Genomic DNA, 26,282 nt, shown 5'->3' with positions numbered 1-26,282 from the left:
TGTAAACACCTGGATACGCCGTCTTGCTTTCGTCGCGTTGTAGCCACCACAGACCTAGGTTCGTACCGATTCATAATGAGGGCCGTCCCTGGCGGCATTGCATTACATAAGTAGACCCAGATGCTTCCCTCGTTATGGACCTCAAGTTCGAGAGAGGTCCACAATCCCCCATTGTTGGATTGATGTTCAGCCACGAAGGTCGTGGGACGCAAGACCTGGCGATATCTAGGATTTCCTGCATCTGCAAATGAACGGGCATTCCTTTTATTCAATGACACAGGGAACAGGAAAGGTACCTGTCTGGGGCAGCCTTCGTGACGTTTCTTTTGGGACTGGTCTGTCCGAAAATTGACAATATTTCATTTGGCTGTTTTCTCGGTGTTTCTTGCGGTGGGGCCGTCTTCGTTATCGTCGCCCTCTTCGGTGACTTGGACGACGACCAAGCGCCCGCTGCGAGATTTCGCGCCCTTTTCTGGGTCTGGAATGAATTTACCATTAGTTTATATGCTTCGTAGGATCGCCAAAGTGTGTCGAGGCAGGTAACGATGTAGGGACATGATGGATAATAGGAAGCAGATTCAAACCCTACAAAGGTTCATCTTCACGCCGTGGTGTGTGACGCATCGTCATCATCCACTGCCATGACCTTCACTCCTCAGGGGCGGGGTTCTCAACATCGACACCGGGCCGCGGGTATTCTCTACTACGACAATATCCGCCGGCAGTTCCACGACAGGAGTAGTTGTGGGCCATACCGTCTATCCCGGAGTCCATTCTATGCACCGGCGAGAGTTCCTCGGGCAGCGTCGTGGTGGTGAAGTCCGTCGTCGTCGTCGTCGTCGTCATGGCTTGGTTTTTGCGTATCCGGCGCCGGACAGTGGTGGCGATCTTGCGTCGATCGCTGAAGATGGCAATGTGCTTGGTGAAGTACGCTCGCGAGCGGCCCATGATCCTGGCGCCGACTAGCTTGTCTATCAGGGGCTGCAGTATGGGTATGGACGACGCGATCACGATGATGCCACCTTCGACGCTAGAAAGTAGTCGAGTCAAGCATAAGCATACCTTCTTTCAGCGGACAAGGTTGGTAAAGATGCAGGATGCTACTCACAGTGTCCATAACTGCAACTCGGCATTGGCATCTGATGAACAACCATCACCCCATTAGCCTTCGTCTTGGTTGGCATACAAGAAACAAACAGAGACGGAGCAGCGCGCGAAATACGCACAGGTGAAATCGGGGTCAAGCAGTAGGGGGATGTGGGTAGTCTTGTACGTCGCGACTGCCCCCGACCTTATCATATCCCAAAGTCAGTGACGGTCCAAGCCTGAGTGAGCAGGTCGTTCGTTCGCGGTAAATTGACCGCGCCATTCTTGCTTACACAACACCACAGCCGAGAGCGACCGACAACGCGAACTTTTTCCGCCCAGGCATCTGCAGTTGGTACAGAACGATGGATGGGTACGCGGCGAGGTAAAAGTCGGCAAACGCAGAGAGCGCTGTGTCCAGTCAGTACTATTGGCCGCAGCGCACTCGACAACCGACTTCTGACGTCGATCGACTGTAGGATTGGAAGATATGGAAACGGTGTAAAAAGAATCGGCGAAGAACATACATGCGGCAAAGAGGTAGTACCTGACCTGTATATGCATAGGGACACATTTCCCCCTCTGTTTCTGGTTATCGACGGAGTCAAAGAGCTTGCAATTCTGGGCGAGATCCCTGATGAGGAGGCCCATTGTGCCAAACTGGGCTAGTTGCACAGCTACGCCCATGAACCATAAGAACCAGAAGTGACACCGGCTCGGCATTAGGGAGACGAACCAGCAAGGCAATGACGGCCAGCTTAGGAACCGCGAAGGACAACAGACCGGGGAAGAAGGCAGCGAATGTCCAGACGGTCGCGGCGGACCTGTCTTCGGGCGATAAGGAGCTTATATGTCGGCCAAGTCCGCGGTAGACTGCTTTGGTAGCGAGTCCACACGCCACGACGCTGTTGATCTATGCCAATTTAGCCATACTACTGGCCAGCTGGAAAGCATAGCCAGATGACTCCTATGCCCTTCGCAATTCGAGAAGAACATACCATGGAGAACATAGTGAGGTAGTCGTCACTCCGAAGCCTACGCTGCATGTAGCCTCTGACGTAAAGTCTTCCGGTGGTGAATATGATGGCAGTGCCAGTAACGATCCAGATGGTTATCAGCGTTCTGGGCCCCTTTGTCCTCAGACACATCGGAACCCAATACGGGTCCGCCATTGCGTGTTGGGACTGATGGCATTGCATTGGATGAGAAAGGTAGCCATAAAGATCACTTCACGACGAAGATGATGTTTGGGATCGCGAGATAGGTAGACTGGTAGGCGGACAACTCCAACATGAGGCAAGCGATGGTCAAATTATTGAAAGGGAGCACGGAGCTGTATCCATCACATAGAGATGGGCTGGTGAATCATTACCACCCTTCATACTGAAACATGGCTTGCATGCGGAAACACCGCTACCTCGATATGGAACTGAAAGCGAGGGCTGCGAGGGGATCAGCGCATACATTGCGTCGTGTTTGATAGAATCCTGGGGCGCGCTCCCCGCCTATTGATTGGCTGCCTCCACGGTCGTCCCAAGTACTATCGTGAGCCGGATGGGCAAAGTTCCAGACCGGGCCAGAAGATGCATCGTGCCTAGCTAGAAGCGACAAAGCAGAAAGCTTGATAGAACATCGGATTATGGGGGTTCAAAGAGTCTTTGGCCGGTTCTGCTTGGGTAAACTTACCTCGTCGAGCGCACACAGCTTGGTTTTGTTTACTCCAACGTATTAGTATTAAGAGGAATAAACGCGAGCCAGAACATGTAAAGTCAGGAAGGGCCATGGAAATGAAGCTGCGAAGAAAAATAGAGTGAATCCTCCTGGGCAGTACCTCCGCTTCTTCTGTTGGTCTTGCATTTACATGCTGCGTATGAGCTGACGAAAAGATAGGCGATCATCCGCCTGAGTACACAACCTTCACGGAAGCTATCCCTTGATTTGAGGTGGCGGTATATGCGAGGAAGCGACATCTCGTCACTTTGGCGCCTGCAATACGGACATTGCTCCCTTAGCTGCCACAGTTGGACTCATTGCTGCCAAAAGCTACATGTAGACATGCATCCCCCATACCGCCGTTCAGGGCGTTACAGGCGTTTGCGGTTTTTGTTACCGAATGAAAGCCACCCGAGAAGATTCCCTAGCGAATCAATTAGTACTTTCACGATCAGTCTGGCCGAGGACGTTATCATTGTGGCCTTGAATGACTCGGCCATATACCCGGGACCCCCCACCGTCGAACTGCTTGAAATAGTGCGCAGCGACTACCTTCTGATCTGAAGGATCACCTTGCTACCTCCCACTACTCACGTATCGGCAGACAGTCAAAGAGCGACCCCCAGAATTTCGACAACAGGGGCGCTTCTCGTTATGTGACTTCGCCATAGTACTCTTATTGGAACATCCAGCCTCAAAGTGGACCATGTCGGATGCCGATTTTGGCTCGTCTCCTGACGTTGGCGACATGAACCTACCAGCTGTACGTTTGTAATAGGCATTGCCCGTAGAGCTCCATGACTTGAAGGGCGAAAAAGAGGATGGAAAAGGCGATCCGGTCTCGGTGAGCCCTGCTTCATGAACTCTCCGCGTCCATGTGAGCGGCTTGAAGACAGAAGTTGCTCGTGGCGGGCATAGCGTAACAATCAATCGGCAATGAGACTTGCTGTGCGCTTTGATTGACATGGCCCTCTGCACCCCCAGAAGAGAACATATGTCCCTCAAGGCCAGGCACATAATCACTGCAAGTTATTTGTCCTGGCAGCATCGTGCTGTCAATGGACCGGCAGTGCGAGTGTGTCTAACGCAGGCCAGCATGCCACAAGAAAGTGCAACCAGAGGATGACGTTTAAAAAGCCGATCAGACCGCTAATTTGAAAGCCCAAGCTAATGTCTTGAATGCGGCCGTTTGAGATGCTGTTGAGCTTGAAGTCAATTGTTGGAGACGATATCTCGTCGGGGAGCTTTGGAATGATTTAACGTAGAGAACGGTCCATTGATTCCAGTGCTAAACATGAGAAGCTGGGGGTGGGGGAGCGGGTGAAACCCCGAAGTTAGTTCGTAGAAGCCCCCCACACAACACTATACGCCGCAACAGACGCAATAATTAACGATCAGAACATGCTCAGTACCGAAGCGTAAGCGCCGTGCCCGCAGCATCAGGTTGGATGTGATGGACTCGAATTGAACCGTGTTTGCACCAACCAAACTGTTGCGGAGCCCAGCCAAAGCCCAAGTGGATCATGTGACTGGCGCGCGCCATCATCACTGACACTCTCTTTCGACTCCTCTCTCGCAGCCCGTGGTGCTTCTACCCTCACTCCGATTTAACAAGACAGAGAGCAAAAGCGAGAGCCAGAGAGGAAAAGTCTGGAAACAGTGACGGATGGCGGATATCCGACAACCCCCTACCTCCCCCTACCTCCCCCAGTTCCTATGGATCATTTGGATCAACCTCAATGCAATAAGCAGTGCGCAACCAACCGAAAACGTCGCGATGGCATCCTATTGGTTACCGCCTGACCGGAACACCAATTGAGGGGGCTGCGGACAGCTTGGCTGTCGAGCAATCGCACTGTGCCCAATCTACAGCAATTGATGGATTGCCCTGGTTACCTTCAACACTGCGCTAAATGCAATACAACAGCCAGAAGTTCGACGTGAAGACCGCGCAGGGTGTATTACATCGCACACGCACTCAACAAGCTAGATGCTGCACCGACAAAGTGTAGTGTAGTGGTTTATACTCTGATCTGGGAGGAGCATGGCCAACTGTGAGAGAGAAGGCCAGTCTCTTCATGAGGCCATCGCCACTGGTGGTGCAAGGACTGGTTGGGCTCTTGCCCTTCTTATGCCGGGCACACAATGTTTCAGCAAATTATGCTGGTATGCAAGCGGATGTATGTTTCTCATCTTCACTGGCCCATTCTTTGAGCTTTGTCTGACCTATCGAAAGGTACCCCGAGATCATGGATTCCATGTTCGAGTTATATATGTTACTGTTCAACGATAACACCGGCTTATCACGGCACCATCTCACTTCTTAGGCTACATTAGTTCGCCAGATATCAGTCTGGTATTACCATATGCCGAGTATCGCCCATACAGTCGTGAAAACGGCCCGCAGCCGATTGTTACGAGGTCGGAAGCCTGACAGAAGTCGCCAGCGAAAATCACGATTCGTGGCCTCAAGATATTACTGGACGTGCCTAACCGGCAATGCTGGCGAAAGGTCCATGAAATGAGTATTGTGCAGAGCTTTTCTCAGTTCAAAGTCCTGAATGAGTACGTTATGGAACTATCAGCGTTACTTCCAGGTGAGAATGAGCAACCAAAAGATCTCGATATGGGCCGCTTCACATTTCACATATGTAGACGCCCGCCAATACGCTATTGGAACTTGGATCCACGAAGAGCAGAACGTCTGACCTGGGACGTTGCGAAGGGGGCCGCAGCAGCCTGTTGGATAACCTCTGACACGATGGTTCACATCCCCAACCCGTGGCACGACGCCAAGTGAAAGCAAGCGCATATGGCATGCATTGGTTCATCTCCACGCCGCGTCTGCTTGATTATCGCTTGGTTGCGCTTGCTAGACGCATATTTGGATGGATCAAAGGGGAGAATGCATTGCTGTTTCTCTGGTTGGTAGTATCACAAGTGGGAATTTGCTGGAATAAGGCTACTGCCCCAACGCTTACACAGTGTCAACCAAAAGGTTTGGCTGGCAGGATGGGCTATACTCAATCCGACATACGATGCATCCCCATCCACTTCACGATGGCCTTTGGATTGGCTGCACTTCCGCATGCTCCACGAAGGAGCGCGGCTAGCTCTGCAGCATAGAGGCAGAGAAGCCTGATACGCTGCGTTGCCTACCCCCATGTTTTCTCGTTCGATGCTTGCCCCGAGTAGGCGAAAGGATGCAATGTACGGTGGCATCGCATTACAGATCAGCGATGTCTGGGCCAGTTGTATCTAGATACAGTTGGCCCTAACCCCCAATACCCTTACTTGGAGGCTTGATCGGCCCTTTTCAGAGTCATAAACGCGGCAGGCCGATGCTACTTGCATGAAGGCAGCGCTTACCCTTGACCTTCCGACCCTGCCAGAGGTCTCGGTATTAGCAATGGTATAGGACGGGGGTTCACATCTGCCGTGTTTCACCCTGCTGCCTGCGTCCAAACCACAACTCGATATAAGGCCCGTCCTACCCACGAAACCATTTCCCTGGCAATCATTTTTACCAAGTCGATGGTTAATCGTGTTCAGGTTGTGATCTGCCCAGATCCATGAGAGTCGACCATGTTCCCTCCTTCCCCTGGGTTTATCTCGCCCGGGAGCGACTTCACAATGAGCGCAGACCTCCAGCACCAGTCTGTATTCTTCGGCAAGCTCCCCAGGGAAATCAGGGATATGGTGTATCTCGCCATGTGGGATGTCTCTGGCACGCAACAGCACGTTTTCGAGCACGAAGAGGGAAGCGGCCATGTCACGCATTTCCCATGCATTTTGGCTGCCGGCGAGCAAGACAACCGGAATCACGAGTTCGAGAAGTTGTGGCGTAGGCAGCAAGCTCTCAGGCCGCGCTCACTTGTTGAGGACCCAGTCTGGGCAAAGCGGATGTCGTCCCCTTGGAACGAGCACTGGAAGTGCGAGGATGCGATGCTGGCCAGTAGGGAGAAGGGCAACAAGTCATGCACACTGTTCCTGCCGAGTCTGCTGACTTGTAGGAGAATGTGAGTAAGGGCAATTTACTGTGTCGACTTCTTGTTTCGTTCCTTCCTAGAACATTGTTGATCGCACGGAGAGACTCACCACGGCAACCACCCAACAGGTACGACGAAGCCCTGCCCACAATCTACGCGTCCACGACGTTGGTCATGACCTCGCTGCACCTGGCCCACACCCTGCTCGTCGCCGCGCCCTCGCCCAACACGCGGCTCTGGCGGTCGGCGCACCTCTCGCTGACGGTCCCCTACGAGCAGCTGCACCAGCACTGCGCCAATGAGTTGGTCGGCCGCCGCCCGCCCACGCCGCACCGCTGGGCCGAGCTGTGCGGCGCCCTCTCGAACCTCGTCCGCTTCGCGCGCCTGCGCGCCGTCGTCCTCCGTCTCGACGTTGCCGACGCCAACCGCGCCTGGCACGACGTCCGCGAGCGGTGGGCCCTCTCGGCCGTCCGCGGCCGGCTCGCGCGCTGTCTCGTTCTGCAGCTGCCCGAGCTCACCGCGGACGTGGACGCGATGCGGCCTTACCAGTTTCTCCTCCCGCCTTCTAGCCCTCACCCCGACGAATTTTACGCTACTGCTACTTCGGAGAACTGGAGGAGCCATTGCGGCGCCATAACATATGAACCCGTCTGGAAATCCGCATCAGCGGCGACGAGGTCAGGATCGACGTCGTCAACATCTACGTCAGCTTCAAAACTACCAGACGAAGGGCCCACGGGGAACGCCACGTCTAGTAGAGCTGATGTCACCACATCCTACTCCCGCAGCGGTAGCAGCAGCAGCAGCAGTGGTGTACCGTCCATACCCTTCCTGCGATTAGAGCGGTACCCGCGCCGGCGCTGGACCCGCGAGCCCACGGGCGACGGGGTGCAAGCCCGGCAGGAATTCTTCAACCCCCGCGAGCACGTCGTGCTGGGCCGCGAGCGCCGGCGCGAGAAGATTCGAGACCTCGTCAGAGGTTTTCTGATGATGTGACGATCTATGATATAATGACGTTTGGGCGAGGGACGAGGTATGCACGTCAAACGGCGCCATTTGTCTTTGTGATTTTCCTCTTTCAAACTTGGACGGAACCGGAGGGCCGAGAATCCGCTTCTCGTGAACATCCTGGCAGATAGAATGTTCTTCCTATCCTTGGTCTTTTGTGTTTGGGTATCTGCATCTCACTCTTCTTCCCTCCCCTCCTGGGTCTCTTTATCCTTGACGAGTATATAGCATCGATAGGAACTGGATTTGTGGCCGTATTACATATTTTTTGCTTTTCCTTGTTCCAAGTCTTGAACATGGGTCGCAGTGCTGCAACAACGTTGAACTATGTTGGCAACCGAGTCTCGGCCCCGCCGGCCGGCACGGGGTGCGCGGGGAGGATCTCCAACCCCCTGCCAAACAGAGATGGCCCACGAAGAGCCGAGATTCGCAAGGACATCCTTACTTGCGGAAGCCACCCGTTCACTGATTTGTCAAGTGTAACACAAATATACCAAGACTCGCTTGTTCCTGGATAATGAATGTCTTTAGATTATTGCTATAGGTCTGGTAGTGAATGCAATTTGCCATGTTGCGCAGCGCCGTTCCCATACCAAAATGTAAGGAGGAATCCTGCGTAACATATATGTACGAGCTGATCTATCTTGTATGTCATGAAACCGTAGTTCTCATTGCTAGTTGCCTGCCTGCATTGCTTGTTGATATTATCTGAGGAGAAAGAAGGGAAACGTAATGATGCCAATTGTCAGATTTCTAGACAGACACCCAGTGCCTATATAACATGATACGTTGCCATTTAACCGCAAACGTTTTCTGTGTAGAGAGATTGGGGGATAGAAAGGGGCGCAAAGAGAGAAAACGTAAAAGTTATCATTAAGCGGCCCAATCATCAGGGTGGAATGCCATAAGATCGTACCACTGAATGATGGCGCCGATCAGGAACGCCATGGAACCCCAGAAGTTGGACCACGAGCTGCTCACCGGGTCACTGAGAAACAAGAAGAAACCGGTACCGAAGAAGCCAATAGCCCCAAGAAAGCTCCAGAAGGAGGCCTGCCATGGGGCCGAGTTGAGGTTGGGCTTGTACCAGTGATTTTGGCACTGGAAGATCAGGATGGCATTGGCGACGATAAAGAATGAACTACCGACGACCAAGGGTGTAAATACGAAGATGACGGGGGCCATAGGGTCGGTCATGGACAGAACACCCGGGAAACCGGGCGCCACGCTAATGGAGAGGATGGAACCGCCGATGAATTGCATCAGGCCAAGCTGAAAAGGCAGCGTGCGGAAGGTCCTCCCAAGCTCGGTTGGCCACCACACCCAGTTGCTGTCGCCTATGAGGGCTGGGCGATAGATCTTCTCGCCGCTGTTCCAAGAGTTTTTCGAACTGACACTCGAGTTGGTGCCAATTCTCTCCAGCTTGCTGCCGCTTAGCTTCTCGATATCGCCGTTCTCGTTGCGTACGCCATGGTCAAGGCCCATGTCCTTGTACTTGCGCTTGTAGTATTTCGGGTCACGGATATGGATCTTGAACTCGCCTCGGTCGACGTTGAAAGAGGCGATGAGAGCGAATATACCGGCGATGAGAAACATAGCGGCGCCAAGTAGCGTGCATAGCGGTACGGCGAGCTCGAGCTGGTTGGGGAACACCGGGTAGGTCGGGTCGGTGGCCGGCAAAAGCTGGAAGACGGCACCGATGGTGAATACGACGGAACCGATGACGAAGGCGACGGCGACGACCCAGTTGAGATCCCGGACCGGGTAGATGCTGAACATACGGAATGCCTGGTCTAGGAAATCTGGTGGATCGTCGCCGAGCCCTCGACCTCGGTCACCTCGTGTACCGACTCAAGGTCATCCTTCTGAGCCTTGTAACCTTCCCAATCTATAATCTCCACGGGCTCGCTCCGGTTGGACGCGATCGAACCATTTCTTGACAAACCGCTTACAGGCCTCGGTGGGTGGGAGGCCCTGCCTGCTTTGGATATCTGGCGTTGGGGCGGAGGAGGAGCATAGTACGAGGCGCGATATGATGCCCGGACTGACTGAGAGGCGTTCATCACGCGCTGCGTTGGTATTGATATTCGTCCTTATCGATCCCTTGAATACCTGATTATATGCGACTTTACTCGACTTTCTCGTGATGCCTCTCGTCTTCAATGACCCTGGCACGACAGACCACCCAATAAGAATAGGAAACAAATCTGGAACAGAACCTGCCTCGATAGGGTAGAGGATACCGAAAGAATGGAAGCTTGACAAGAAAATACTGTAGAAGAGGAATAAACACTCATTACTTGCCAACCGGTAGCGTGAAGAAATGAGCGGGATATGATGTTATGGAAACGGAAATGGTTCTCAGAACAACATGAAGCATAAAAAGAAGAAGAAGAAGAAGAAGAAGAAGCAGAAGCGAAAGAAAGAATGACCCAGTCAATCAATGAACCGAGGGAAGAAAACAACGCTGAATAGTTGTTGGGTTGATTGGCTTGCCTTCAGGTCATTCTCTTGTGGCAGAGACCAGCAATGCGAATATGTTGATTCGGGAAGTTATATATCCGCCAGCCAACCCAGGCCAACAGCTATGTCAGCAGGGCGTATACTAATACACACAGGCTATCGTGGCGGAAGGGATCTCTGCAACGAAGATCTGCTGCAGCTCTATTCTGGAGGTGCCGAGAGCGGGTCCGCTCAATGGGCAAGCAGCGTTTCGTTTGGCTTGGTTGCGTCGTCGCCTTGGTGGGTTGGATTTGGCTTGTCTTTCGAGGCTGGAATTATGCAGTATCACATCAACATCATCATCATCATGCGATAAGCCCGACGAGACCAGGGTCGGGAGGGGAAGGAGAGAAGATGGCAGATCAGGCTTGAGGCACATCGATCTGTCAAATTGATGATCACGTCCGCACGACTAGGTAGCGACTAGCGGTAGCAGTGGTAGTCCCCTCCCGATGGGCCAGAAAAGAACCTTCAGAGACGAGATGAGACGAGATGAGACGAGCAAATCACGGACCGGCTCTCGCTGCTGGTGCTAGCTAGGTACCTGCCTCCTAACCTCCAGCTAGTGGCGGGCGGGCAGTGGGTTCTACCTTCCGAGTGTGTGTGTGTGTGTGAACAGTCAAATCGACAGACAGCAGCTTCCTCCCATCAACCAATTGCCAAGGCCAGGCTGGACCAAATCCCAGGCGCAGCTGCGGCAAGAGACAAACTCTAAAATTGTAATTGTAAATATACTATGGACCCCCACCGTTCGTGATTGCCAATTGCCCCCCTCAAAGGAGACCGTCGACGACATTGCACACGCTCACACCTTCGTCAGCATGGAAATAAGAAACAAGCATAAAACGCTATGTGCGGTTTGTTTCCCCTCGGGGGCCGGGTCCGGCGATGGACTCTCTACCTATTCCTCCGGAATATGCCAGAGAAAAGGCATCATCAACACAATCAATTTCTTCAAAGGCCCATGTAACGAGGATGAAACCGAACCTAGTAACGAAGAGCGGTTTCCTGGTGGGGAAGAACTGGTCGAATGGAAGCTGTGGTGGTGTTCGTCGAATCGTGTGTCCCACTGGCGCTAGGCTCGACTTGTAGAAGCCCCTTCAGAATCGCCCAGCAAGTGCCAGCTCCGTCCAGGCCCAGCCCCACGGCACTGCACTGGGTCTGCAGCTTGGCTTCCTATTCCGGTAGCACCCTGGGGATCGCCCACGACGACAGCCGTCCCCATGCTCCAAACTTCGTTTCGACATGCCCCGTTCCAACTCCCCCATCGGGGCTTTCTCCAGTAGCACTCCCATTCCTCTGCCTTGGCCGGCCGCCGGCAGGGGACCAGAAAGCACTCGCTAGTAAGGAAGAAGGGAAATAAAAGCTTATCGGTCACCGTATGTGCAGTAGTGCCGCTGCCGGTTTGTCTGTCCTCTCTCGGCCGCGCAGGCCCAGGTGGATTTTTTTGACACATAGCCAAACAGGAAACAACCCGGTAGGAAGGGTCTTGTTCGCTACCCTCTCAGTTAGGTAAATAGAGTGCATGCTGAAAGTATGAGGTGATACGACGAACCTGATATATCTACGGGGCCCCATCTAGACTCGTCCCCATAGAACAACGTAATACGCTTGGCCTTTTTGACTTGTCCCGACTATTGAGAGCATTTGACAAATACCTATAAACAGCAGTCGAGTCCAGCACATACCACACGACTCGCAACCAAAATAGCAAACGCGTACGCACACGCAACACATAGCTTGCTTGCACGCCGTTTGCTGCCCGGTTTCCCTCGCTTTACCGAACATCCCTTTCCTACTACGTCTCCTGCTTTCGTTTGAACAACGACAGCACTTCAAGCCATGGCCGCTGCGCCTCCGTCTGCGCCGCCGGCCGCCGGCCAGGAAAAGGACGTCGAACGTTCCGTCCCGACGGCCGAGACAAGCAGCATAGAGCCGTCCGATGATCTCGAGAAGCTCGGACGGCAGCGCCCCGCGTGCTTCAAGAGCGGGCTGCAGGAGATCGGCTTCCTCGTTTCCATCTTCGGCTCCAACCTCCTTGCCGTAAGCTTTTTCTTCTTTCCTTCTTCCTGACATCGGTCGCGTACCTGCATGCCATTCCTATACTAACGCCAGAAAACAGGAGTTCCTCATCAGCGGCTTCAACGTACTCCTGCCCACCCTCCAGAACCAAGAGCGCTTCTCATCCACGGCACCCTCGGCCGGCGCCTGGACCTGGCCGTCCAATGTCTTCAGTCTGGTCGCCGGTGCCTTCCTGCTGCCCGTGGGCCGCTTGGCCGACCTGTACGGCGGCCGCGTCGTCTACCTAGGCGGTCTGGTCTGGCTGTTCTTCTGGGCGCTCGTGGGAGGCTTCAGCGCCAACTACGTCATGCTCGTCGTGATCCGGGCCCTGCAGGGGCTGGGCGCCTCCGCCTTCCTGCCAGCCGGCATCAACCTGATGGGCAGCATGTACCGCCCGGGCCCGCGCAAGAACACTGTCTTCAGCCTCTACGGCGGGTGCGCCCCTTCGGCTTCTTCATCGGCATCCTGCTCGCCGGTGTCAGCGCCCGCTTCCTGTACTGGGGCTGGTTCTTTTGGATCGCCTCTATCGCCATGGCGGTTCTGTCTGTCATCTCCTGGTTCTGCGTTCCGGTGGACGAGGCCCCGCCGGAGAGGGAACACCTCACCATGGACTGGTGGGGGTGCGCCACCAGCGTCAGCGCACTCATCCTGACCGTATATGCCGTAACCGAAAGCTCCAAATCGGGCTGGCAGTCTCCGGGGATCATCGTGCCGTTCATCTTGGGGCTAGTGCTTCTTGGTGCCTTCATCTATGTCGAAGCGCGCGTTGCCAAGGACCCGATCCTTCCGCTCAGCATCTTTTCGACCAAGGACATCGGCCCCCTCTTTGTGGCTCTTTTCTTAGCATATGGGTCATTCGGCATCTATCTCTTCTATGCCAGCTTCTAGTGAGTTCCTCTTCAGACGGCATCCTGCCTTTCTCACATACTGCAAAAACTAATAATTATATAGTATCGAAAAGGTCCTCCATATCGACCCGCTCTTGACTGCGCTGTGGTTTGCCCCGCTAGCTGGTGGCGGTTTGACCATTGCTTTGCTTGGAGGATTTACCCTGCACTTGCTTCCAGGCACAGCCCTCCTTGCTTTGTCATGTGCCGGTTTCATCGTCTGTAACCTGTTGCTGGCGCTGGCACCTGAGAACCCTAACTACTGGGCCTGGATCTTTCCCGCCATGATCAGCGCCACCATTGGCATCGATATCATGTACAACGTGAGTAACATTTTCATAACCACCAACGTAGCCAAGACACAGCAGGGTCTGGCTGGCGGATGCATCAACGGCCTCCTCTTCGTTGGTATGAGTTTCTTCCTTGGCTGGGCTGATCTGGCCACGGCCAGTCGGGAGGAGTTCGGGCTCCGAGAGAGCTTCAAGACTTCTCTGTTCCTTGGCGTCGGACTAGGCGGAGTCGCGGCCTTGATCGTGTTGGTGTTCATAAGGATAGGAAAGGCTGGAAGCGACCTGACGCTAGAGGAACGTGTGGCGCAGGAGCAAGGAGGTAACGAAGAGAACAAGCAGTCGTAGCTGTCGCGATAAGGGTGGCTTCAGTGAATTAAAAACTTAACGAGAGTAATGTGCAGTCCTAATCTTTAATAGATCGGTTTGAATTTTTTATATTGTTTTTGCTCATCAGACGAGGAACAGCTCCAGGCCTTTGTCGCGTACATGCTGCAGCCATGATTGAGGATTTATAGAAGGTTCGTCTGCATTGGACCATATCTCTTGCAGGATGATGGTGGCTTGGTTTACAGCCCACGTCTGAAGGAGCCTGGAAAGATTTTGAAAGATTTCTAGGATAACTGCACGATGCACGAGGTCCGTCGATTCTGCTCCGAGGATGAAAGCAGGCCAGAGGATGCCTTTGAAGTGAGTGTCATCGGCCGGTATCTGCCGCAAGTGCGAAATGCCTCGGCCAACGACAAACGACACATTCTCGCGCACCACGTCTCGACCAAGCACGCGCAACGCGTAGACGGAGATGGCGCCTCGGTAAGCCTCGGCAAGATGTGTTCGCATAATGACTGATGAGGTTTCGTGGTGCTTCGCGGCCCATTGAGAGCAGGAGAACTGGTCGATAAGAGCAAGACTCTCGGTTTCGACACCTCGATTGACATCACAGAGAACTTGCAACAGTTCGGCAGGGCATCCCGTCCAGCTTGAAGCCTCGGCTCTCTGAAGCAGTGCTGGAAGTTCCGATTCACCAAACACGTCACAGACATCCGATTTGTACTGCTTGCTTAGGGTGGCGCCGAATATCGAGAGGCTGGGTCAGGCGAAGTCAGCAATTAACGAAGCAGTAAGTACTCAACTGTGGGGTTTATACTCACATTGCATATGTCTCCTCGAAATAGCTGCCGAAGAAGGAGTTCCACCCGGGAGTGTTTCGCCTCGAATTGATCAGAGCGCGCATAGCATGGAGATGATACCGCCAAGATTGCCTCCCCTCCTGCTGCAGGGCATCGTTCCAGATGAACAGGAGGACGAGGGCCACGATAGCTTCATGCTTATCGTTCTTGGCGATGGCCTCGCGAAGCCCCTTGATGGCCTTTTGCTCATGGACAAGGCCATCCATCATGATCTCATGCTTTTTCGAGGAAAGCGTGATAGCACCGTTTGAATTGCGGCGATGGCTGGCCGAAAGGGCGATGATGACATGCCGCAGAGCTTCGTTTTGCGGAATCAGGGTGACGAAGCGCTTGAAAGGGGTTTTCGCTGTCGTAGATGACGCATTCACTGCAGCACCGATGCAAGACTTGATGGAAGACAAGGTTTAGCCTCGTTCTCACACCACGGAGCGAGCATCATGCGCAAAGTAGAAAAGAAGACGCTTCTCGCTATTGGGAGAGAACTCACAGTACTCAAGATGTCTCAAATCCGGCTCATTCCGTGATGGTTCTAACAACGGCCTCTTTACCATCATGGCACCGCTCAAGTTGGCCGGGCCGGCGGAAGCCGCGGCGGCAGAAGCGCTGGTCGCGAAAGTGGTGCGCCCGGCCATCTTGCCTCTGCTGGCCATGCCCGTCACCCATATCACCGGCTTCTTCTCGCCATAGCCTAGGCACTCACGGCCCGACTTTGTGCATTTGATGCAGTGCGGCAGGCGCGTATCGCACACGACGCGCCGCTGGCGGCAGGTCCAGCAGGGGCGGCTGGCGAATTCTGAAGGTGGAGAAGAGACCTGCTGCTGGATCAAAGGTACCATGGCGGTTGTTGTCATGTTTGGATGCTCAATCTGGACGATGTTGTCCGCGGCCTCATGCTAAGGACTATGTATGCGAATATATTGGCTTAGTAAGTACAGACGCCTTGAGGGAACAAGCGGGATGGGGAGAGCAGGTGAAATGAGAATTGGATTGATTGAACCCAAAGGACGCTCTGCTGGTTCTCCTGTCATGAAATAATCCATGTGTTGTTGCACTTGGAGCGAACTAGAAGGTTTCAGCGTGGGCCCGCGCTATGCCTGCTTGACCCTAGTGAGACGCCCATTAAGCATACAGTAGGGCCAAGAAAAGTGGCCGTGGGGAATCGCAGCAGCGCCATGACGAGTTCGTTGAATTCCAGGGTCTTTGCAGCCCAGTTTGCGGTGCAGTTATGGTTAATTATCCCCAGCAAGACCTGCATTACTACCCCAGACGAGACCATATCATTGTCAACAGGGAATACCGGCATTTGCATCTTGACGCAGGCTGAACTGTGTTTAGCCAACCTGACTCGATCCCGCCCCGTCGAGTCTGCCATCGCGATCCGTGGTCCGTTGGCGTTGTGGCCTGCTTTTCTCGGTCAGGTGCGTCTACCTACTTCCATGGACCATACGTGGGCCTCAGTACCTGCGTACTTCAATAGTTTTCATGTAGGCACACTGAACAGGGCACTGCCGATCCTTTACATCACTGTGACAAATGCCGCTCCACGACGCCAAACATAATGCACCGCCCATGCTGATATGTAAGCCAAAGATAAATCGGGGTGGTAGGCTAGGTAGGGCAGAGAAGACTCCATGCCAATTGCTGCTCCCCCGGATCGGAGTCTCGGGTGCCACAGCCGGGGTCCGCAACAAGCGGTTCTTCCCGTGGCCGTGAGACCCGTTTCGCAGGCTTTATGGGCGTGCGGCCAAGGGTCCGGACACATCGGGATTTGACTGTTTCGAGTCAAATCAAATGCAGCTTGGGCGGCAGGTTACTAAGAACACGGCCAGCAAACCCCGAGCGCGTCCCGGGGAGCATCACGAGTCATGTTGACAGCCCACCAAGAAAGGAACCATTTCTTCGTCTAGTCTGCTCGCCGCTAGTCCGATGGCAGAGGTCGTGAGGTGAGCACTCAGTAGGCCAGCGAGTAATCCATCACTTATTATATCGGGCGTAAAATGCTAAAATGAACCGTGTAGCCGGACTTCAAGGCTGGATAGAAACTATGTACATAAAGAGCATACGTCACTTCCTGGACTCCATAACAAGCAAGAATAAATAGAACAGCCCCATTCGCGAGGTAAAGCCAACGCCAGGCAATGCATGAAATGATCGACTCGAAGAAAGCGCCTTACTGGCTGGCTTCCCGTCCTGTCAGTCCACAGGGTCATCCACGTCTCCGCGGCGCTTGGTAGGCTTCATTCCTACCGCCATGCTATAGTTCGAAGCATCTAGACTATCCCATCCCAGGGCTACCATTGGTATACAGCCCTTGCCATCTCTCTTCCACACCGCTGACTTTCGATTTGATCACTTCGATCTCCTGCTCGAGTTCGTCCACATTCCTGGTGAGGGCGCTGACTTCTTCGAACCGTCGCGCCCCCTTGCGATGACGCGATCATCTTTTGCACCATGTACTTCTGTTCCTCTAGTACGATAAGACGCTCCCGAAGATCTTTCTCCTCGGTCTCGAGCGTCGAGATGATAGTGCTCGTCTCGCTTGTCTGACTCGCCGTTTCGAGATAGCCGTCCGTGTGATGGTTGCGCAGTGGACTGGCGGTATGTCCGTTCGGCTGAAGGAACTTTCGGGACCCGGACGAGGAGGAAGACGACTGCTTCAGCATACGAGGTAAGTTCTTCAGAGGAAGCATATGCATATGCAAAAACGAGCTGGCGCCCTGGTAAATGGCTTTCTGCAAGCGCTGCTGTGTAGGGGACTCGGTTTTTAGATCTCGAATCCGTCTGGCGGCCATGTCGTACTTTGTGAAGCTGTCTATCAGCCTCTTGCGCAGTTTAGATGCCTCCTTGATCTGAGCACGACTGGGTGCCCCCTGCCCGTCCTGTAGAGGCACCAAAGCCCTTTGGAAGCTCGGCATCAGTAGTTGAATGCCCCGCTCGAACTGGCGTAACGTTTCGTAGGCGCGTTGATCTGGTGGTTTGTGCACAATGCTCTCGACAAAATCGCGTTTTGCGAAGATTGTGAACTTGCACTCGCGACACATTCGTACATCTAAACTGATTGAAGCTTCGTCTGGTTTCTCGGAAGCGAGCACCGACGGGTTCGCAACATTCAATCCCACGTCCGAGGAACAAGCCGTCTGCGGGTCCGCGCAGACCACCCGTCCACATATCCGGCAGTGGTGTCTCCTGAAAGTCCAAGATCCAAACTCTTGCTGGCAAAAGGGGCACTTGGTTACTTTGGCATCATCCTCCCACGTGACCACGGATTGCTCGATGGCCTTCCTCTGGGTTTTCTGCCCGGATAATGACGCTACTGGCGACAGTAGACTGCTGCCACTGTTACTTGCTGCTGTGATATCCGCGGGCGGATTGGCTAGTAGTTGCGTGAGCTTGGTCAACCTTTTCTCCAGCCTCGAGATCTCCAATGTTTGCCTCTCTACTCTTTTTTTCCGGATCGCCGCAAACGCTTCCGTATGGTCTCTGGTGAGCCCGCTGTGATCATTGTACCCTTCTCTCGATTTATAGCAGGTTTCGCAAACCCTATACCAGTAGCCCCGGATCGGTTCATGTGTCGCCGATCTCGATAGCTTCATCTGGTACATGGTATGGTCCTCGCAAAACAACCTGCCACAGTTCCTACAATTTATGCTGCCGTTCACTGCACCCAGGCGCTTGTCGCACGACGGCTCCGTACAAGGGTCGTTCATGGTCGGTCGTTGCCAATGTGACTTTGTAATAATATCGTCCGGGTCGAAGGGGATCTCCGGCAAAACAGCAGGGGCCTTGGGGCCAGAGGGCGCAGCATATACGGGAGGAGGCACGCTTTCGTTCGATTCGAAAACCTCGAGGCCTCGCAGTTTCTGGTTGATGATGGATAGCGGCTGGAACCGCTTGGCTTTGTCGACTTGTTTGTCGAACCACGTTTTCACCTCGTCTTGTTGGAAATCGGGCAGCTCTTGATGGTTGTCGTCGATATGGCGGTTCAGTTGGAGGAGCGTCAACTATAACGTCTTTTTCAGCATTTGCACACGCCTGTACCGTAGTCTTCTTCATGATGGAGCGACCGCACGTACCATCTCCTCTTCACAAATGGGACAGACCAGCTTGCTGCCATTAGAAGCGCCGGCGCTGGGCCCTGCCAGGCTGACTCTGGACGTGAGGTCTTGGGGGAAGTCGGGCAGCGGACTCGAGGACCCTGGCGACCCGGAGGCGGGCGATGCTAGTGAGTCGCCAATTGAGCCCAAGGACGCGGTGCTGTCGGATGGTGCATAGTAACTGGTGGCTCGCTGTACAGAAGGCGAGGCGGATGCGGCTGTGGGCGGCGGGTGCAGTCCCTTTCCACTGCCCAGGACGCGACCCCCGCCGAGCTTACGGCTGGCCATGACGTCGGTTTCGAAAGGTCTCCTAGAATCTGAACCTGCCCATGGAAGACGCCAAGGGGGCCATGATGTTGCTACGCAGCTCACACTCTGGCAATGGTCGATAAAAGGCAGATGAGGCAAGAGGATGGGGTATAGACGCAGTTAAGGTTAGAAGACGCCAATGATCTGGGTCGCTTGGCTGTCATGATAGGCAGATCGGAAACTGGACGGACGGAGTACGGAGTTCAATAGGGCGACCGACCGCGCCCCCTGCAGACCAACAGCCATACAGTAGCTGGGGGCACAGCTGGCGGGGCCCTCGCCAACAAGTCCCCCAAGCTACCTGGTTAGGCGTAAGTAATACTGCCCTATCGAAATTAAGTAGTAGCCTAGCGCCTGAGGACAGAGAGAGGCTAGCTGCATTGTACGTGAGCACATGTGAACTGAGACTGAAACACAGTCCCGAACTGGTCAAATGCATTCGAGGACATGCACTCACAATTGATCGATTTGATGATGTATGGATATGCAATAGACGGATGGCTGGCTGCATGCAAGATAAGATGCTGATTCGCATTACTGGGGACTAACCTTAGGCGGTTTACCTGTTGATCCACGGCCCGTATTTATCGATGTTTCCCTGTTGATAAATCACTTTCCGACTGTACAGGCTCGCGGCGCTGAACCCCAGAGGCTTGGTACGTTGCGATGCGGGGTCCTTTCCTGCTGCCACACGCATTCTGATTTCGACAGGGATCCTCGCGTGCCAAAGTGCCTCCGAATTTTTGGAAGCTGCCCTCTGGTGCCGTCATAGCATCTGCGTTTGGCAGCATCACCAGTTGCCATGGCTTGAAATCCATATTTTCCCACCGCGAGTTGCTGTCACACCCGCCTTCACATCTCGACGTGTCTATCTCTTGACCCAGAGATTCCCCCCCATTGCCAAAAGGACAGCCGACATCGGTGCTTCTTTTTGATAGCAGCCATGACTGAGTCCAAGGAGAAGTTCCCCGAGGTACAAGGCGGCGGCAGCTTAATTCTCGCATGGCAGATCAAGAACAAGCCTGTTCTCGTCGTTGGCGGCGGTGAGGTGAGTCTTGATTATACCTCCCCCTCAACTGTATCCGCCTGGCTCTTGCTAGCAGCCATGTGTATTCCTTTTCTATACTGACCAGAGACTGTCGTCATCCGTAGGTGGCCGCCGGCCGCATCCTCAACCTGCTGAATGCCGACGCCATCGTGACCGTGATTTGCCCAGCCGAGGGCCTGAACCCGGAGGTGCGCCACCGCATCGCGCACAACCAGGTAACCCACATCGACCGCAAGTTCGAGCCGTCCGACCTCGAGCGCCTGCCGTCGCCCCTCGACCCCGGACTCGCCTCTAGGCCCGCCCGCCATGGTGCTCACCGCCGTCGACGACCCGGCCGCCTCCACACAAATCTGGAAGCTGTGCCAGGCCGCGCGCATCCCCGCCAACATCGCCGACGTGCCGCCCGAGTGCGACTTCTACTTCGGCAGCGTGCACCGCGACGGCCCCCTGCAGATCATGGTCTCGACCAACGGCAAGGGGGCCCCGGCTCGCCGCCAGCATCCGCAAATTCATCGGCCAGACCTTACCCGTGGGCGTCGGCGACGCCATCGAGCGCATCGGCCTGCTCCGCGCCAGGCTGCGCGAGCTCTCGCCCGAGATCGAAGAGGGCCCCAAGCGCATGCGCTGGATGATCCGCGTTAGCGACCGCTACAGCTGGGACGAGATGTGCGACCTGAGCGACGAGGACATGGACAACCTGCTCAGCTACTACAAGCCCAACAAGGTCCCGGACATAGACATCCTAAAGGCCATGAGGGGCGGCACTATGTCGCCTGAGGACATTGACGTTTTCGACGGGTCTTTCGGGTTTAGCCTCGGCATCTGATATAACAATGGTTTTCCGGAATTGGACAATGGGGCCGCATTTGATTTCCCTTGGATCTATAGGCGGTATAGGCGTCAGGAGTCTTTCAGTACAAAAGCCCTCACATTCTCATTTACCAGCAGATTGCAGTGGGGTGGTATCACCGTAGCCCCGCAGCGGAAGACTTGGGGCCAGAATGCTGATGTGATCTAGAGGTGTCTATTTCCAATCTACATATAGCCTCTATTCTTCGTTGGTCGGAAACCACGTGACATATTCTACGACAATATCTAGTTCGCAATTAGGCCAATTTGCCCAAGACACCCTCCCACGGACGCAGAGGAACCAAATCCTCCTTGGGCTTGTTGATCTGGTTCTTGATGTAGTTGCTGCGGGCCCAAAAGTCGATCTTGTGGTCTGCCGGCATGTGCCACTCGACCTCGCGGCCCGAGAAGTTGAGGACGACGAGCCACTTCTCCCCGGTCTTGCTGCCTATCTTGATGTACGCGTACACGTTGGGGTGCTCCGGGCTCAGCTCCTGGAATCCGCCGTACACAAAGGCGTCGGCGTGCTCCTGGCGGTCCTGGAGGGCCTGCTGCCAGAACTGCCACGGAGACAGATTTTCTGGGTCGCTGGCGTCCATTTGCGCCTCGGCGTTGACGGCCTCGTAGTCGTCCATAACGCGCATCCATGGCTTGACGCCAGCGTCGCAGAACCCGGCGTTCTCCTGCGCGTTCCAGTGCATCGGCGTACGCGCGTGGTCGCGCGCCTTCATGTCCACGACGGCGCGGCAGTGACGCAGCATCTCCGCGTCGCCCGCGTAGATCTCCTGGCACTTGTCCCAGTAGTTGATGGTCTCGCAGTCCTTGTACTCGGCGATGTCCCAGCGCTCGGGGTCGATGTTGCGCATGCCGATCTCCTCGCCCTGGTACACGAACAGCGTGCCGCTCAGCGTGGTCTGCATCAGCGCGAGCAGCCGCGCCGAGATGTGACGGTACCGGTCGCTATCGTCGGCGTAGCGCGTGATGGACCGTGGATTATCGTGATTTTCGATGAAGACGGAGTTCCACCCGTCCTGCTCGCTCATGACCCGCTGCCACTTGGTCACGATGGCCTTCATGTCCTTGACGTCCCACGGCTTCAGCGACATGCGCACGTGCGGCTTGTCGATGTCCACGAGGTCGAAGATGAAGATCATGCGCAACTCCCCGGCGTTGGCGCCGACGGTACGTAAAATCTCCTTGGGCTCGCTGACACCGGGCATCTCGCCCACGGTGATAGTGTCGTACTTGCTCAGGACTTCGCGGTGCATCTCCTGGAGGTAGTCGTGGAGCTTGGGGCCGTTGACGAAGTGCTTGAAGGCCGGCTGGTACTTGTGTCCAGCGCTGAGGACGATGTCGGCGTCGGGGTAGCCTGGCACCTTGGAGATGAGGTTGATGACGTCCATTCGGAAGCCTGCGGCGCCTCGCTTCATCCAAAGTGCATAACGTCCCACACGGCGGCGCGGACGTCTGGGTTCTCCCAGTTAAGATCAGGCTGCTCCGAGGTGAAGAGGCTGAGATAGTATTCGCCCGTCTTCTCGTCGTAAGTCCAGGCCGAATTGCCCTCGCCCAGGATCATGGCCCAGTTGTTGGGCGGCTCAGGTTTGCCATCGGCGCTGATGCTCTTGGGCTTTCGCCAGATGTACCAGTCCCGCTTTGGGTTGTCTTTGCTGCTGCGGCTCTCCAGGAACCAAGCATTTTCGTTACTGGTGTGGTTCACGACCAAGTCCATCATGAGCTTCATGTCGCGCTTCTTGAGCTCGGCGATCAAAGTGTCCACATCCTCCAGGGTTCCATATCGGTGGTCAATGTCCTTGTAATCGGCAATGTCATAACCCATGTCGGCCTGGGGTGACTTGAAGATTGGGGACGACCACACCACATTGACGCCCAAGGACTTGAGGTAGTCCAGCCTGGATATGATACCCTTGATACTTCCCCCATCCCGATGTGGCCCCTGCGTGGGACTGGAAGGACGATGGGTAGATCTGGTAGACCACAGCCTCTTTCCACCACTTGGGTGTTGAGAACGAGGAAACCTGTTGGCCTGGGGTAGACATGGTGCGTTATGACGGACCTCAAATGAGCTAAGTGTACCCTTGCTAAGGCGTTCCGTCAGGGTGCGTCCTGCCGAGTTATATATCTTGGTGTTCTCCGAGCCAGAAGAGGTTCGGCTGTAGGTTTGTGTCCAGGGTGTAATACTTCCCTTACGATACTGCAATTTGGTTATGCAGTGACAGTTGAGTTGGTGTTGAGGGGGTAGGACAGAGTGTCAAAGGGCATCCCGAGTGTCTGCTGTCGTAATGTATGCCGGCCGCCCGCAGCAGTAGCGTGGTTTCCCCGAGAATACTACCGGTCTCTGACCCACGTATTATGCGGAATGACCTTGGCGCCTCCCCACTCGCAGTACCCCGTTGAGCTTGTATTTGCCGCAAGCACATGTTCAAACTTGGCTGCTTACTTACCCAAACAGGGGTCAACCTGCAACATCATATTCGATTTATAGGGATATAACGCTCCGCTTCTTGAATACTATGTATACAACTGTACGTTCTACTGAACAATATATGGGCTGATCTCTAGCCGGGCTGTTGGAGATCGAACAGTGAAAATTGGGAAGAATCTGGACGTGATCAACACTCCAAGTAGCTGCGGTTTTGGTTGCGATTACCCTATCATTCCCATGTTATTTGTCTTCTCGGATAACGAAACGCACTTCTAGTTCCATTCGTCTACTGGTGAGGAAGCAAGCACGCCTGTCGTGCACGTTTCCGGGCGGCAGTCTGGCAGTCGCGTTCCCCACGTGCTTTGCCAAAACAGTTTGCAGTGAACGGTGACGAGTTTGGGAATCAGCCCCAAAAGAATTTACCTTAGCAAAGAACATTAGTTCGACTCAAGGATGCAGGGGATATATCCCAAAGGCCAGAAGTTGCAAAAAGAAATGCATCGTCTCCCCGGACAGGCTTGAACTGTCAACCTCCTGATTGCCGAAGCCCCTGAGTTCAGGGGCAAGTAACAGTCAGACGCGCTAGCCAATTGCGCCACGGAGGACTTGTTGTTGTTGGTGGTGACGTTGGAGTCGAGGATATCTATCGTGACTTATATGGTGGGTAACGACTTTGTAACTTCAAATGCAAGACTTATCTATCATGGACAATACGGCCACCAGATGTTGCTGCTAGTCCTTGGTAGAGGAGGAAAGCACCTACTATCTAGGGTCTACAGCACGAACCGCAATAAATGCAGTGCCACACGTGTTGGCATTGGCCGTCATGACGCATTAGGGGGCGTATCAAAACCCGGAGCTTTCCTATATAACACTTGCAACAGTGATCATCTTGGAGGCTGTTTGGACTATCGTGCCAGTGCAGGTTAAGTCTCAAAGTAACGAATCTTAACAGACTGTGAGTGAAGGATCCGGTTAAGCAATGAACAGGCTCATTGATGGCCTGGTTGCATGGTCAAACTAGGCTTGTTTTCGTAAGCCTGCAAAGTGCAACACGACCAAAAACAGTCGGGTTGTTGGGTCTGAAAGGCAAACGGGAGGTATATGAAAACAAAGAACGTTTTTGGTCCAAGGACAACGCTTACCCTTGGGCGGGATGCCCCTATATTCACAAACGCTTTGTTACCATACATCGAGGCCTTCATGGATTGTGCGGGAACTCTTGTTCTTTCTCCTAGTAAAGCATAATGGCCAGCAGGGCCTGGGAACAAAGTTATCGTTCTGTTGATACTGAAAGCAGCGGACATTGATACTGTACTTCAACAACACGGCAAGGGAGTCTGCAAGGATGTGACCATGACGGTATAAGAGAGGCATGCTCTGCCACCAGGTTGTGCGAAGTTCTTCTCCTTTCTTCCCTTCTCCATGCCCACATACTAACGCTGATCTCACCACACAACTTGCTATCTATTCTCATCCCACTTACCTACTCTCGACCCGTACCTACTTACGTGATATTCACAGGTTTTCATCTCAACATGGCTCACCAAAACCAGATTACCCAGCAGCAAGGCCCTGCCCCCGTCGCCGCGGACCTCCTCCGATGGATGACCTCGACGACTTGCCCACGCGAGATCTTCGACCTCATCGTCGGCTGGCTCCCGCTTCCGGACCAGGCCCACCTTTCTCTGACCAATCGGGCCCTGCGGGCCAAGGTGCTGCCCGTCATGACCGGCTACGTTTGGCCGTCCCCGCCCGTCCCGCTGTTGGCCATGCTTGCCTTCGGCCGGATGCGCTGGGACTACGTCGAACAAGCCGAGTCGCTGGCCGCCTCGGGAACGGCGTTTGTCGGATGCCCCTGGTGTCGAAACATTCACCCCCGCTGGCCGCCATTGACGGCGACTTCACCGGCGACTACGCCTGCCGGCAGGTTGCACGCTCGCTCTACGAGCCGTACAACATGCGCCTCGTGTCCCTCTACGAGCGGCCCTTGTCTTGGCACTCCCTCGTCCTCCACGCCTTCGTCCGCTACTCGCAGGAAGGCCGCCGCGCCGCTCTCGCCGCTCTCTGTGCCGCGGCCCAGCTGGACTCGCACCAACAGGTGTACACGCACCTGGAGGCCGACGGCTCCAACACGGTCCTGGCCGAAGAACAGTGGAAGCTCGTGTGGCAGCCCGGCGTGGGACTGTTTGCGCGCTCCCGCGTCTCGGATACCATATTTCCTGACGACACAGGAGGCCTCACCGTCCCGTGCTGCCCCTGCGAGAGGAACAGCAGAGTCCTCGACTTCGACGATCTCCGAAAGGAGAACTTCGCTGGCGCGGTCTATAGCGAGTTCCAAGCCGGAACGCCTGGCGTCGACGACCCGGTGGAACTGCCAATGTTATCTGATAACGACCGCCGCTCTCCGTCACTCGTTGTCGGACCAGTGCGCGGCTGTGATCAGTGCTGTGTCGACTGGCAGGCTGCGTTTGTCACCACTGGTGGCGAACAATGCCTCCACTGGACCACATGGTTCTTTCTCGGCCAGCCGGAGTGCCTCGCTGAGGTCCTAGATTCTCTCTTGGAACCAAGCGCTCGTCACTACCCGGACAAGATTCCCTCACTGGGAATCGGCAACGTCGCTCGACTGTCAGGCTTAACCGAGGGCTACTAAGGCCTCGATCATGTTACTAACGCTATTTACTGCTGTTGTGACTTGCATCACGTCTTCGTACGGAAGGCGTCGTAAGCCAATTGGCATCCGCTACGCCCTGTTTTGCTAACCCGTTTCTACCACAGGTATGTATGCGTGGAGACACGTAAGCGATGGTATC

The 26,282-nt window shown here is 54.5% G+C and overlaps 10 protein-coding genes across 10 annotated transcripts; 4 read left to right on the top strand and 6 right to left on the bottom strand.

Annotated features, from left to right (window-relative positions):
• Window positions 1–359: 359 nt before the first annotated feature.
• Window positions 360–2,258, bottom strand: PG997_007880 (uncharacterized protein; the record flags this gene model as incomplete). The annotated part of the gene is made up of 6 exons (XM_066812195.1): window positions 360–478; window positions 756–1,030; window positions 1,380–1,497; window positions 1,614–1,746; window positions 1,823–1,999; window positions 2,085–2,258. The coding sequence occupies 6 exons, from the start codon at window positions 2,256–2,258 to the stop codon at window positions 360–362; spliced, it is 996 nt and encodes a 331-aa protein (XP_066667537.1).
• A 4,126-nt stretch (window positions 2,259–6,384) lies between these two features.
• Window positions 6,385–7,784, top strand: PG997_007879 (uncharacterized protein; the record flags this gene model as incomplete). The annotated part of the gene is made up of 2 exons (XM_066812194.1): window positions 6,385–6,818; window positions 6,917–7,784. The coding sequence occupies 2 exons, from the start codon at window positions 6,385–6,387 to the stop codon at window positions 7,782–7,784; spliced, it is 1,302 nt and encodes a 433-aa protein (XP_066667536.1).
• An 885-nt stretch (window positions 7,785–8,669) lies between these two features.
• On the bottom strand, window positions 8,670–9,575 carry PG997_007878 (uncharacterized protein; the record flags this gene model as incomplete). Its single annotated transcript, XM_066812193.1, has 1 exon — window positions 8,670–9,575. The coding sequence occupies one exon, from the start codon at window positions 9,573–9,575 to the stop codon at window positions 8,670–8,672; it is 906 nt and encodes a 301-aa protein (XP_066667535.1).
• Window positions 9,576–12,140: 2,565 nt separating this feature from the next.
• On the top strand, window positions 12,141–13,881 carry PG997_007877 (major facilitator superfamily transporter; the record flags this gene model as incomplete). The annotated part of the gene is made up of 4 exons (XM_066812192.1): window positions 12,141–12,341; window positions 12,421–12,794; window positions 12,842–13,246; window positions 13,311–13,881. 4 exons carry the CDS (start codon window positions 12,141–12,143, stop codon window positions 13,879–13,881), a joined length of 1,551 nt encoding a protein of 516 aa, XP_066667534.1.
• A 105-nt stretch (window positions 13,882–13,986) lies between these two features.
• Window positions 13,987–14,929, bottom strand: PG997_007876 (C6 finger domain protein Acr-2; the record flags this gene model as incomplete). The annotated part of the gene is made up of 2 exons (XM_066812191.1): window positions 13,987–14,620; window positions 14,685–14,929. 2 exons carry the CDS (start codon window positions 14,927–14,929, stop codon window positions 13,987–13,989), a joined length of 879 nt encoding a protein of 292 aa, XP_066667533.1.
• A 210-nt stretch (window positions 14,930–15,139) lies between these two features.
• On the bottom strand, window positions 15,140–15,574 carry PG997_007875 (uncharacterized protein; the record flags this gene model as incomplete). The annotated part of the gene is made up of 1 exon (XM_066812190.1): window positions 15,140–15,574. The coding sequence occupies one exon, from the start codon at window positions 15,572–15,574 to the stop codon at window positions 15,140–15,142; it is 435 nt and encodes a 144-aa protein (XP_066667532.1).
• Window positions 15,575–17,014: 1,440 nt separating this feature from the next.
• Window positions 17,015–19,105, bottom strand: PG997_007874 (FYVE zinc finger; the record flags this gene model as incomplete). The annotated part of the gene is made up of 2 exons (XM_066812189.1): window positions 17,015–18,724; window positions 18,797–19,105. 2 exons carry the CDS (start codon window positions 19,103–19,105, stop codon window positions 17,015–17,017), a joined length of 2,019 nt encoding a protein of 672 aa, XP_066667531.1.
• Window positions 19,106–20,069: 964 nt separating this feature from the next.
• On the top strand, window positions 20,070–21,000 carry PG997_007873 (NAD(P)-binding domain protein; the record flags this gene model as incomplete). Its single annotated transcript, XM_066812188.1, has 4 exons — window positions 20,070–20,174; window positions 20,279–20,409; window positions 20,432–20,633; window positions 20,695–21,000. 4 exons carry the CDS (start codon window positions 20,070–20,072, stop codon window positions 20,998–21,000), a joined length of 744 nt encoding a protein of 247 aa, XP_066667530.1.
• A 280-nt stretch (window positions 21,001–21,280) lies between these two features.
• PG997_007872 (Alpha-glucosidase) lies at window positions 21,281–23,513 on the bottom strand (the record flags this gene model as incomplete). The annotated part of the gene is made up of 3 exons (XM_066812187.1): window positions 21,281–22,447; window positions 22,489–23,194; window positions 23,482–23,513. The coding sequence occupies 3 exons, from the start codon at window positions 23,511–23,513 to the stop codon at window positions 21,281–21,283; spliced, it is 1,905 nt and encodes a 634-aa protein (XP_066667529.1).
• A 1,491-nt stretch (window positions 23,514–25,004) lies between these two features.
• Window positions 25,005–26,122, top strand: PG997_007871 (uncharacterized protein; the record flags this gene model as incomplete). The annotated part of the gene is made up of 2 exons (XM_066812186.1): window positions 25,005–25,313; window positions 25,397–26,122. 2 exons carry the CDS (start codon window positions 25,005–25,007, stop codon window positions 26,120–26,122), a joined length of 1,035 nt encoding a protein of 344 aa, XP_066667528.1.
• Between the last annotated feature and the right edge of the window lie 160 nt (window positions 26,123–26,282).

Source organism: Apiospora hydei, assembly GCF_038363865.1.
Source record: "Apiospora hydei strain CBS 114990 chromosome Unknown utg000006l_segment0_segment0, whole genome shotgun sequence".
Taxonomy (NCBI): Eukaryota; Fungi; Ascomycota; class Sordariomycetes; order Amphisphaeriales; family Apiosporaceae; genus Apiospora; species Apiospora hydei.
Note: the sequence above shows the minus strand (reverse complement) of the source record. Positions and strands in the feature narration are given on the sequence as shown.